This window comes from Herpailurus yagouaroundi, unplaced genomic scaffold (genome assembly GCF_014898765.1).
Source record: "Herpailurus yagouaroundi ecotype Mexico unplaced genomic scaffold, PumYag 139, whole genome shotgun sequence".
Classification (NCBI taxonomy): domain Eukaryota; kingdom Metazoa; phylum Chordata; class Mammalia; order Carnivora; family Felidae; genus Herpailurus; species Herpailurus yagouaroundi.
The window spans coordinates 34,891,227-34,902,633 of record NW_024412394.1 but is presented as its reverse complement, the minus strand read 5'-3'; the positions used below and the strand labels follow the sequence as shown (position 1 = coordinate 34,902,633).

Genomic DNA, 11,407 nt, shown 5'->3' with positions numbered 1-11,407 from the left:
TGTTCATGCTGTCTCTCTCTGTCCCAAAAATAAATAAACGTTGAAAAGAAAATTAAAAAAAAATAAAATGTACTTTGTAAATTATACTTATATTCTAAATAGCCCATCAGTGATGATTTTCATTTCTTACTTTGAGTATTATTTAGTAGTGTGGTATAATGTCTCTGTATTTATCCATCCATCCAACCATCCATCCAAGAGAACTAGTGTATAATTACTGTTTGTAAATGCTCTTAAACATTAGAAAAATGTCCTAAAAAAAAAAAAAAAAAGAAAAATGTCCTATACTCACAACTATTAGGCCTTTTTATATTCCTTTTCTGCATAATTGCTCCTAGTCTGACTGATTTGTTGAGTATCATCTCCTTACTAGTTTATTTTCTTCATTTTAACCATTTTTCCTGTGACATACATTGTGATATTATTATTTGATGCAAAAAAATCACTGTTATGTCATCATTAGGCTTTGTACCATTTTTCACTGTGTAGAGATTTCTTAAGACCTGAAAATTGCAAGAAGTGAGGTTATGAAGAACAAAGCTTCTCAATGAGAATTTACAAAATCAATTCACTCATATACTTATTGTCTGAACCCAAAGCTCTCCAGACTGGTTCCTCCAGGGCTAAGCTAGGAAAATGAAAGCATGCGATCTGCTGAAGTCTTCTTGGTGGGCTTTGTTTTTTTTTTGTTTTTTTTTTTTAACTTTATGGGGTGGAGACAGCTTAACTTGCATTCAGCCACAGAGCTAGAAAATGTTGGAGCAGTATTCAAATCATGACCCCTTGCACCAAAGTTAAATCAAGAAGCCTTGGAGGTAACAGAATGATTCATATTGGCAGATTCTGCTAAATCCCAAAAAACTCTGTTTGACGCTGGCATAAGGTCAGCAAATAAAACTCAAGACTTGCTAAATGTAGGAAACTTAATATGGAGTTTCTGCATAAAGCTAAGATCCCAAATGACTATGCTTCCAAAATAAAACTAAATCAGAAGTAAACTTTGCTATCTAGATGTGATTGGCAAAGGAACATGTCTAGACCTTGCCTTTCCTCAAGTATGTCTTGACCTAATAATTATCACAAACCAGCCTTGTGGCTAACTCACACTGTATGTAGGAATCTGAAATTTTTCAAGGAGATCATTTGAAGTGGCCTCAAGCTGAATGTATCATTAAGACAATTGCTGAAGAAAAAAATGATCAATTTATGAAAAGATGAAATTACATGCCTTATGCCCAAGTTTAAAAAATTAACCCCAGATCATTCAAAGATTTACATGTTAAGATAGAAACTTTAGCATTCTTAGTAGAAAGTATATTGAGTATCTTTAGACCTTAGTGCAGGGAAGGATTTCTTAAGCAAGACATGGAATGCACTTACTATAAAGACTTACAAGTCTGACTATATTAGAATTAAAAATTTTACTCATCAAAAGACACCTTAACATGAAAAAACAATTAAAAAAATTTTTTTAATGTTTATTTATTTTTGAGAGAGAGAGACAGAGACAGAGACAGAATGAGAGAGGGAGACACAGAATCCAAAGCAGGATCCAGGCTCTGAGCTGTTAGCACCGAGCCCAACGTGGGGCTGGAACCCACAGACCGTGAGATCATGACCTGAGCTGAAGTCGGACGCTTAACCAACTGAGCCACCCAGGTGCCCCAACATGAAAAAACAACTTAAACTAGAAGACATTCACAATACACACAACTGAAAAAAGATTAGTAAGAGATTGAGGGAGAATACTTGAAAGGGAGAACTTTAGGGGCACCTGGGTGGCTCAGCCGGTTGAGCGTCCGACTTTCGGCTCAGGTCATGATCTCACAGTTAGTGGGTTCGAGCCCCGCATCAGGCTCTGTGCTGACCTCTTGCTCAGAGCCTGGAGCCTGCTTCAGATTCTGTGTCTCCCTCTCTCTCTACCCCTCCCCTGCTTATGCTTTGTCTCACTCTGTTTCTAAAAAATAAATGTAAAAACATTAAAAAAAAAAAAAAGGGAGAACTTTAGGGGTGCCTGGGTGGCTCAGTCGGTTAAGTGTCCAACTTCAGCTCAGGTCATGATCTCACGGTCTGTGGGTTCAAGCCCTGTGTCCAGCTCTGTGCTGACAGCTCAGATCCTGGAGCCTGCTTTGGATTCTGTGTTTCCCTCGCTCTCTGCCCCTCCCCCACTCACACTCTGTCTCTCAAAAATAAATAAACATTAAAAATTTTTTTTGAAAGGGAGAACTTTCATATATTATTTTATATCCTTGAGAGGTTTTCTTTTACAATGTGCAAGTACTATATTGATTTTTAAAATTAAATTGAAGAAATAAAAATATCCACTAAAGTTAGAGTCAGTATCTCCTCTCATAGAGATTATCTGATAAGTGTTGTAGCCCAGATGATGTGGATGAGGGAATTCAGGACATTAAAACTATCACCCTTTTGTACATTATCAAAATTTTCCATTAAAAAGATTTTTTTAAAACAAACGCATCATAGCTAATTGTTAAGAACAAAACAGTTTGCACAATATGCTATCTATTCTAGAACAACTACCAAACAAGATTTCTAGAAATGCATTAGGAAAAGTATAAGAACATGCATGAGATATCAGCTTCAGAACAATGATTTCCTGTGGGAAGGGAAAGATGCTTTAATTGATACCTATTTTATAACATTTTTTAATGTTTAAATTTTTTCGTAAATGTTTATTTATTTTTGAGAGAGAGAGAGACAGAGCATGAGTGGAACAGAGGCAGAGAGAGAAGGAAACACAGAATCCCAAGCAGGTTCCAGGCTCTGAGTTGTCAGCATGGAGCTTGAGGGCTCCAACTCCGTGAGGGCTCCAAAACCATGAGATCCGACTGAGCCACCCAGGTATCCCTTTAATTTTTTTTTTTAAGTTTATTTATTTTTAGAGAGAGAGAGAGAAAGAGAGGACCAGTGGGGGAAGGGCAGAGAGAGAAGGGGACAGATGATCCCAAATGGGTTCTGTGCTGACAGCAGAGAACCCCACATGAGGCCGGAACCCACGAACTTGGAGATCATGACCTGAGCCACCCAGGTGCCCCTAAGTGACATCTATTTTAAAGAAGAGAGGTGAGGCAAAAGTGGGAAGGTGTTAACATCTTGTTAAATGGGGGAGGTGGTGGGGGTTACATAGGTATTTGTTATACAACTTTTTGAATGTGTGAAATCTCTCATAATTTAAATTTTTACCTATAATTAAGAATATTGGGAAGAAATGTGCATCAACACTAGTTGTTTTAGGATGTTAGAATTAAACGGGATTTATAGTTGCTACATTTTCTGGAAGGACTACCTCTAACGTTTATATTTTATTTTTTTAAACTTTTATTATTTTTTAAGTTTATTTATTTTGAGAGACAGCAGGAGCAGGGGAGGGGCAGAGAGAGGGAGAGCGAGAGGGAGAGAGAGGGAGAGACAGAGAGAGAGAGACAGAGAAAGAGAATCCCAAGCTGGTTCCACACTGTCAGCGCAGAGCCCGATATGGGGCTCGAACTCAAAAAACGGTGAGATCATGACCTGAGCGGAAACCGAGAATCAGAGGCTTAACCTGAGCTACCCAGGCACCCCTCTAACATTTATATTTTAAAACAGGACACACTTGCTTGAATCATTTTGAAGCAGTAACCAACCATAGAGTCAGGAGACAACAGGGAGCAGAAGAAAGTAAGTGTAGATTCAATGAGCCGGCCCTTGGCCTGATCTACCTACTTACTCCTGGAAGGTAACATAGAAACAACCTAGACACGGAAAGTGATTTGGGGCAATGAGGCTGCCAATTCAAACCTCACTGTTAATCAGCTATGTGCCGGCGCAGGGGCCTTAAAGGCTAAGTGAGACCTTACGCAGCGGCGATGACCAAGGACAGCTTCTGAGAGCGGGCTGGAACGCAAATGCTAGTAGCAGGAAATCCGGGGGCCGCCTTCTCAGCGCCACCGAGCAGGGGCGCCGGGGCGGGGGTCAGTTGGGTGAGCTCACCCGGAACCGCGCGCGGGGTCGCAGGAAGAGGCGGGGTTGGCCGGGAAACTTAAAAGGGAGCACAGGATTCGCGCCTCCTTGGAGTTCTGCGGGGGCTGCTTGGACCTTGCTCTGACCTTGCTCTTCCTGGGCTGCGGGACTAGCATGGCAGACGATGCAGGTGCTGCTGAGGCCCAGGGGGACCAATGCACGCCTGCCCAGTCCCTGGGCAGGCTGCTGAAGTTACCACTTCCACCACCTCGGATTCGCACCCGGCCATGGTGGTTTCCTGTGCAGGAACTGAGAGACCCACTGGTGTTTTACCTGGAGGCATGGCTGGCTGACTCGATCTTTGGTGAGCCACCCTAGGTGTGCTGGTGCTGTAACCCCTCCAGTCCGACGGTCCAGAGCAACTCTGGACAGTCTCTGCCTGATTTGCAGCCCACATTTGACACCAAGATGCCCACCTTCCTGCGCTTTCCTCTCCTGGCCTTCAAATCTAGCTTCAAAACCCACTGACCGTCGTTCGACCATGTTTCCCCTCAGTCTCTCTTTTCCTGTTTAGGCCCAGACAGAGCCATCATTCCAGAAATAGAGTGGATGAGCCAAGTCCTGCTGACGGTGGACATAGTTAACTCTGGGGACTTAGTTGAAATCACCATCTTCGGACGGCCCCGTGTACAGAATCGGGTGAAGAGCGTGCTCCTGAGCCTGGCAAACTGGCACCGGAAACATCGTGCCCGAGGTGAGCGTCTCTGAAAACCTGCAAGTGGAGGGAGCCACTGGTTAACCACCTGGCGGTACCTGCCTTTCTTCCAGCCTTTATTACCATAGCAAAACCTTTTGCAGTTTCCTAACTCCAGTGTTCTGCATGCATCCAGTTTTCTGGGCATCCCTTTGTGAGAGGAGTGCAAATAGGACCTTGGGAAAGCAAATCTGGCACATTCAAGCCCGTCACTGCGCACGCATCCTCAGCTTGGTTTTACCACTGTGTCCAGATCTCAGGTTCAGAGTCTCCATCTGAGAAGTGATGCTGCTAGCACTTCCCCTCCCCTCCCCCTCCCCTCAATGCTGAGTACTTTGGAACAGTGAGCATTTTTCCTTATCCAGCTGAGAAGATGAATCAACTTGAGGAGTTCTTGAAGACCCATGCGTCAGGTCCCCAGACTCCTGAACATCGTATTGTGTAACTATTTTCAGGAGGATTGTGAGAACAGTCCTACTTCTGCTGCTAAAGTTCAAGAGAAGCAAGTATGCATAAATCTCTGCATTCTTTTTTTCCTGTGTCTTGATGGGTAGTGCTCTGATTATTATGATGCAAAAGTGAGTTTGTAGTGCCATTCTAGTAAAGAACTGAATTCCTTTTTGTCCAATGCTATAAAGAACTTTGCTGACTTAAAATTAAGCAAATACATAAAAGATTGTTCATTCATGTCTTGATGTGAGAGGTGGGTAAAAGTCTGATGGTAGTGGTCTTATTTTTTCCTTTGCTTCTATCATTTGGAATCTACTAGCCCTTTTATGATTTTATGGCCACAGTCAGGCCCCTAAGCACAGGCCCACTAATTTGCATTTCTAATAAGCTCACAGGTAATACCAATGCTTCTCCTCTGGGGCTCTCACTTTGAAGTTGGTGGTTTGGCCCCTGGGTACCACCTACGGTGCATTTTCTTTTTGGAGTGGAGCCTTCCTCCCTGCACATGGTTGGGTGTTCCAACATGAAACCTGAGGTGACTGCTTATTTATTCTGTTGGCATTGTGATTCACCAGAGTACAGCCAGGGTCCTTGGCATCTTGACTATTGGAAGGCATCCTGCCACCAAGCCAGCTGTCTCCTTTCGCTCCGAGGCCTACACAGGTGTTCTGCATGAGCTGGGTTGTTTTTCCATTACCCATTACCATGCTAGGACTAATTTGTGCAAAATAGCCCCCACCTAACACTGCCTCCACTTTCAGAAAGCAGGCTTCTTAGGGGAAAGGTTATGGAGAGCTCTGTGGCTTCAGAGTGGAATTGATTCAACTCCTGCAATTTCTTTACCCCTTATCAGTAATGGATTCTAGCTGTTTGCAAGGGTTGTAAACACACACATACACAAGTCTTTTAAAATGTGCTGCTTTGGGGAGGGGGTTTCCTGGTGGCTCAATCAGTTAGGCATCTGACTTCTGCTCAAGTCATGATCTCACAGTTTGTGAGTTCCAGCCCTGCATCCAGCTTTCTGCAGTCAGGGCAGAGCCTGCTTGGGATCCTGTCTCCCTCGGTCTCTGTCCCTTCCCAACTCGTGTGTGTCCTCATGCATGCTCTCTATCTCAAAAATAAGTAAACATTAAAAAACTTTAAATGTGCTGCTTTGATTACAGGTGATATCGAACATTTTTCTAATTCACATTTTTGTAAAATGCTTTTACATTTCTTATTCCTATATTCCTTCTTTCAACTCTGAAGATAGGAATTTTTATTATCTGTATGAGCTTTTGTAACAAATAATGGCCCATTATAACCAATATTTTCCACTCCTTTGCTTCTCAAATTTTTTGTATACGAAAAAATTCCATTTTCTGTAGTTAAACTAATTATTTTCTGTCTGATTTCCCCTCATCCTCATCCCAACCCCTTTTAATTAAGCCTAGGTACTCCTGCGTTTATCCTTCTGCAGAAATTTGATGAAAAAAAATTCCAACAGGTTATTTCTACTGGGATATCTACAAAACCACTAAACACTTTTTATACTGTTATTTGGAGGAAGAGGATTATGCTTAAAACATTCTAATTGTCTAGAAATTATCCAGAATTATTAAATGATCCTGTGCATTTTTCATCCTTTACATATATTAACATGTTGAAGCCCTTAACCCCCAGTACTTCAGACTGTGACTGTATTTGGAGACAGGGCCTTTAAGGAGCTAATTAAAGTGAAATGAGGGGGGCGCCTGGGTGGCTCAGTTGGTTAAGTGTCTGACTTCAAAACTCAGGTCATGATCTCATGATTTGTGAGTTTGAACCCTTTATTGGGGTCTGCTCTGACAGCTCAGAGCCTGGAACCTGCTTTGGATTCTGTATCTCCCTTTCTGTCTGCCTCTCCCCCACTTGCGTGCACACTCTCTCTCTAAAAAATAAATAAACATTAGAAAAAACGAAATGAGATCCTATGGGTGGGACCTTAACCAATATGACTGGGGCCTTTATGGGAAGGGGAAATATGCACAGAGATAGGTGGGTGCATGGAGAAAAGACCATGTGAGAAGACAGCAAAATGGCAGCCATCTGCCAGCTGAGGAGAGAAGCCTCAGAAGAAACCAATCCTGCTGACACATTGATTTTGGACTTTCAGCCTCCACATCTTTGAGAAAATATTTAAGCCACCTGGTGTGTTGTTATGGCAGCCCTAGCAAACTAATACACATTTAGTATGGTTTTTCTCTGTGTTCCCTTTCACTGTATGCTGATACGGTATTTTTACTACCTTCATAACTTAATAATTAAAAATAATTAAAAATTAAATAATAAAAAGATTGTCATTCTTTTCAGAACTTGGGGGTAATATTAGCTAAGTATTAGAGCTTGTATCACCTACCAGGCCTTGTGCCAAGCACCTAAATATGATGCTTGGAACATGATTAACTTGCTAAGGTCACAGAGCTAGGACATTGGGATGGATGGGTGAGATTTGAACCAAAACATTGATTCCAGGATCCAAACTCTTTATACTGTCCCACGTGCTTTCATTTTTCCTCCACACCTGAATTTAGACTCATCTCATAGTTTTTATTTCTTTTTAAGAGCAATTAGAATAAACCTCTTAATTGTAAAGAATCAGGGACAACATGGTTTTTCATTTTCTTTTTTCTTAAGTTTATTTTTTGAGAGAGAGCTAGAGAGGGAAAGAGAGGATCCCAAGCAGGCTCTGCACGGTCAGCATGGAGCCCAACATGGGGCTCGAACTCATGAACCGTGAGAGTATGATCTGAGCTGAAACCAAGAGTTAGACACTTAACTGAACCACCTAGGTGCCCCATATTGACTTTTTAAAGTTTATTTATTTATTTTGAGAGAGTGTGTGAGGGAAAGGGGCGGAGACTTAATCCCAAACAGGGTCCACACTGTCAGCATGAGAGCCTGACACAGGGCTCCATCCCAACGAACTGTGAGATCATGACCTGAGCTGAAATCAAAAGTTGGATGCTTAACTGACTGAGCTACCCAGGCACCCCTTGTTTGTCCCACTCTTAGTGATGTTAAAAAAAAAAACAAAAACAACCTTGTTTTGGGACATCTGGATGGCTCAGTCGGTTGAGCAGCAGACTTCAGCTCAGGTCATGATCTCATGGTTTGTGAATCCGAGCCCCACATCGGGCTCACTGCTGTCGGTGCAGAGCCTGCTTCAGATCCTGTGTCTCCCTCTCTCTTTGCCTCTCCCCCACTCATGCTCTCTCAAAAATAAATAAAAAGGCCTTATTTTGATCAAAAGTGTGAAACTGAGAGATTCTGATGTGCTAAGTAGTACCAACCTGGCTTAACTAAAATGAAGCTGTGGGAAGACCTTGAGATAGGCTACATGTGTGGCCTACAGCTAACCTCAGAAGTTAGTTCTACAGATTCTATCAACCATGAACTTTTTTCTTTGATGCCTCTAATCAGCCTATTCAAAAATTGTCCAGACTGACCTTTTTACTAGCTGTCAATACTTTTACCTGAAAAAATATACAAACATGTCATCGTTTCCAGACTTTTGCAGTTTGCCTTTGTTCCTTCACAATCTTTTCATTGACTACCATGGGTCTCAGTTCCCAGAGTTTCCCATCTAACTCACCATCTTCTTTTAGTTGGTAAAACATACTCTGTAATGCATATATAATGTATTTGTAGTTTAAAGAATGAAATGAGCACTCCAGTGTACCCTAATAGAACCCAGTATTTTTAGAAGGCATCTGTATACACCTTTTCTCTCAACCAATTTTCTGTTTTTAAATAAGTTCCTTTATCTGGAAAACAAATGACCAAGAGTGCCAATAGAACAGTGAGAGGCGGGGCGCCTGGGTGGCGCAGTCGGTTAAGCGTCCTACTTCAGCCAGGTCGCGATCTCACGGTCCGTGAGTTCGAGCCCCGCGTCGGGCTCTGGGCTGATGGCTCAGAGCCTGGAGCCTGTTTCCGATTCTGTGTCTCCCTCTCTCTCTGCCCCTCCCCCGTTCATGCTCTGTCTCTCTCTGTCCCAAAAATGTTGAAAAAAAAATTAAAAAAAAAAAGAACAGTGAGAGGCTCGTCCTGTTAAATATTAAAACATTCTATAAAGCTACGTAGTTAGAACCGTGGGATAGGTATTGAAAAAAATAGAGAAGTGACACACGTGGACATAAGTACAAGTGAAACTGTTGAAAGTGATTTTCCGTAAGAGAATAGGTTGAAAAGGGCAGATAGAGAGCTCTGGAGACCTTCAGCTGGGTGAAAACTCAGGTGGCACTGTTTCATGCCCTACTTTAAGAGTCTAATAGGGCTTTAAAAAAAATTTTTTTTTAATGTTTATTTTTGAGAGAGACAGAATGTGAGCAGGGTAAGGGTAGAGAGAGAGACAGAATCTGAAGCAGGTTCCAGGCTCTGAGCTGCCAACACAGAGCCCAACATGGGGCTCGAATTCACAAATCCTGAGATCATGACCTGAGCCGAAGTCAGAAGTCTGATGCTTGACTGACAGAACCACCCAGGAGCCCCTAATAGTTTGTTTGTTTTTTTTAATTGAACATTTGTCCTTTATTTACTCTGATATTCCCCTTCTGGATTAAAAAGATATATCAAGTCTTCATTCTACTCTGAGGTGGCCTCAATTGAAATTTTGAGCCTGGATTGTTTTTGAGTCTTAAATGTTTGAAGTTCACTCCACCCAGGCTTTTCTTTGCTTCTTCTAAAAACAGTTAATAATCCATTAAAATTCAGCTTTGCATTTTATTTCCCTTATTAAAATAAGTGCCAATTTAAAATTGGAGTGGTCATCCATTAGTGGTGGCCAAAGAGTGTATGATAGATATACCACTCCCTTGGTTTTTAAAGTTAGGTTTCCTTGAAATTTTTAAATGAAAATTTTCGCAATCAAGATTAATGTATGTTTTATCTATCCAAGCACCCAGCTGTTCACAGTTTGCTACAGTTTGCTTCCTTCAGCTAGCTCCCAGCTGCTAGGAGTAGAGCAGAAAGCCAAACTGATAGAGGTGATTATCACTACAAAGGCAATCATATTACAATATGTAAATATCTGAAATTAACCTGTACACCTTACATTTACACAATGTTACAGGTCAGGTATATTTCAATCAAAAAAAAAAAGAAAAAGCGCCTGGGTGGTTCAGTTGGTTAAGCCTCCGACTTCAGCTCAGGTCATGATCTCTGGGTTTGTGGGTTCCAGCCCTGCGGGCCCTGTGCTGGAAGCTCAGAGCCTGGATCCTGTTTCAGATTCTCTCTCTCTGCCCCACCCCGCTCATGCTGCCTCTCTTTAAGAAATAATAAACACTAAAAAAAGTTTTTAAAAAGTGACAAAGAAGGCTAGCCATCATCCCCCCCCAGTGTGCTTTCGCTGCTGCCATTAGTAAGGGAGGAGTCTCCAGGACTGCTAGTGTCTCACTTGCGATAAAACTCACTGAAGTTCGGGTGACCCGACCCAAACTCGAGGACCAGGGCAGTCCTGGCTCTTTCTCCCAGTTTTCTCCTTCCTTGCCATCAGGTGGCCGGGCTAGAAGTCACTCGCGGCTTCCAGCGCCACGATATGCCCAGCCAGGAGGACAGTATTGGAACCAAGTTTTTTCATCCCACATCACCTAGAGTAGAAACACCACAGGCTTTAACTTTTCCAAGGAAGACGGACTCGATGGGCGGGAGAAGCCTCTTCACAGGTAAAACCAGATGTTTGCGATTAAAGAACACAAGACGTCTCACCTGCCTCTGGGTAGAGAGCAGCCTAGGGCACATACTGGCTGCTGGAAGAATGGCCTCTCCTTCCCCTTTTATCTGATAATTAACAGACACTAGGGAAATTCAATTCTTTATTAGGATTCTTTAGATCAGTGTTTGTAAACATTTAACATGGGGGCAGGGACCAAGAACTACCCACACCATTCTTTCCCCAGCTTCTGCAGCAAGATTCAGGACTTAGGTGAACAGAGCTCCAGTAAGATCTTCCACTTCAACCTTGCCAGGCTTCTTCTTCCGGGCCCGAAGTTCCTTCATAACCTGGTAACCGGGCCCTAGGTAGCATCCAGGGAGCGCTGGGTTGCCGCCTCGCCGACCGCGCCGGGGTCCTGCTGGGTCGCCGCCTCGCGGACAGCGCCGGGGTCCTGCTGGGTCGCCGCCTCCCGGACAGCGCCGGGGGAACGCTGGGTCGCCGCCTCCCGGACAGCGCCGGGGTCCTGCTGGGTCGCCGCCTCGCGGACAGCGCCGGGGTCCTGCTGGGTCGCC

General features: G+C 43.1%; 2 protein-coding genes and 1 long non-coding RNA gene across 3 annotated transcripts in view; 1 reads left to right on the top strand and 2 right to left on the bottom strand.

Moving 5' to 3' along the window:
• The window catches only part of LOC121029138 (uncharacterized), a 9,025-nt gene extending 5,055 nt beyond the window's left edge, over window positions 1-3,970 (bottom strand). Inside the window, exon 1 of the long non-coding RNA XR_005789609.1 lies at window positions 3,858-3,970. This is a non-coding gene — a long non-coding RNA (uncharacterized LOC121029138). The remainder of the gene's footprint in view (window positions 1-3,857) is intronic.
• A 106-nt stretch (window positions 3,971-4,076) lies between these two features.
• Window positions 4,077-5,370, top strand: OOEP (oocyte expressed protein). The gene is made up of 3 exons (XM_040473092.1): window positions 4,077-4,324; window positions 4,535-4,714; window positions 5,080-5,370. Exons 1-3 carry the CDS (start codon window positions 4,135-4,137, stop codon window positions 5,157-5,159), a joined length of 450 nt encoding a protein of 149 aa, XP_040329026.1. The 5' UTR covers window positions 4,077-4,134; the 3' UTR covers window positions 5,160-5,370.
• Window positions 5,371-11,196: 5,826 nt separating this feature from the next.
• The window catches only part of KHDC3L (KH domain containing 3 like, subcortical maternal complex member), a 2,034-nt gene continuing 1,823 nt past the window's right edge, over window positions 11,197-11,407 (bottom strand). The window contains exon 4 of the mRNA XM_040474605.1: window positions 11,197-11,397. Within this exon, the coding sequence (XP_040330539.1) occupies window positions 11,197-11,397 (201 nt within the window). The remainder of the gene's footprint in view (window positions 11,398-11,407) is intronic.

Coding starts and splice junctions, on each gene's coding strand:
- OOEP (XM_040473092.1), top strand. CDS start 4,135: ATGGCAGACGATGCAGGTGCTGCTGAGGCCCAGGGGGACCAATGCACG. Junction 4,325..4,534: donor GCTGGCTGACTCGATCTTTG/GTGAGCCACCCT, acceptor TTTCCTGTTTAG/GCCCAGACAGAGCCATCATT. Junction 4,715..5,079: donor CCGGAAACATCGTGCCCGAG/GTGAGCGTCTCT, acceptor TTCCTTATCCAG/CTGAGAAGATGAATCAACTT.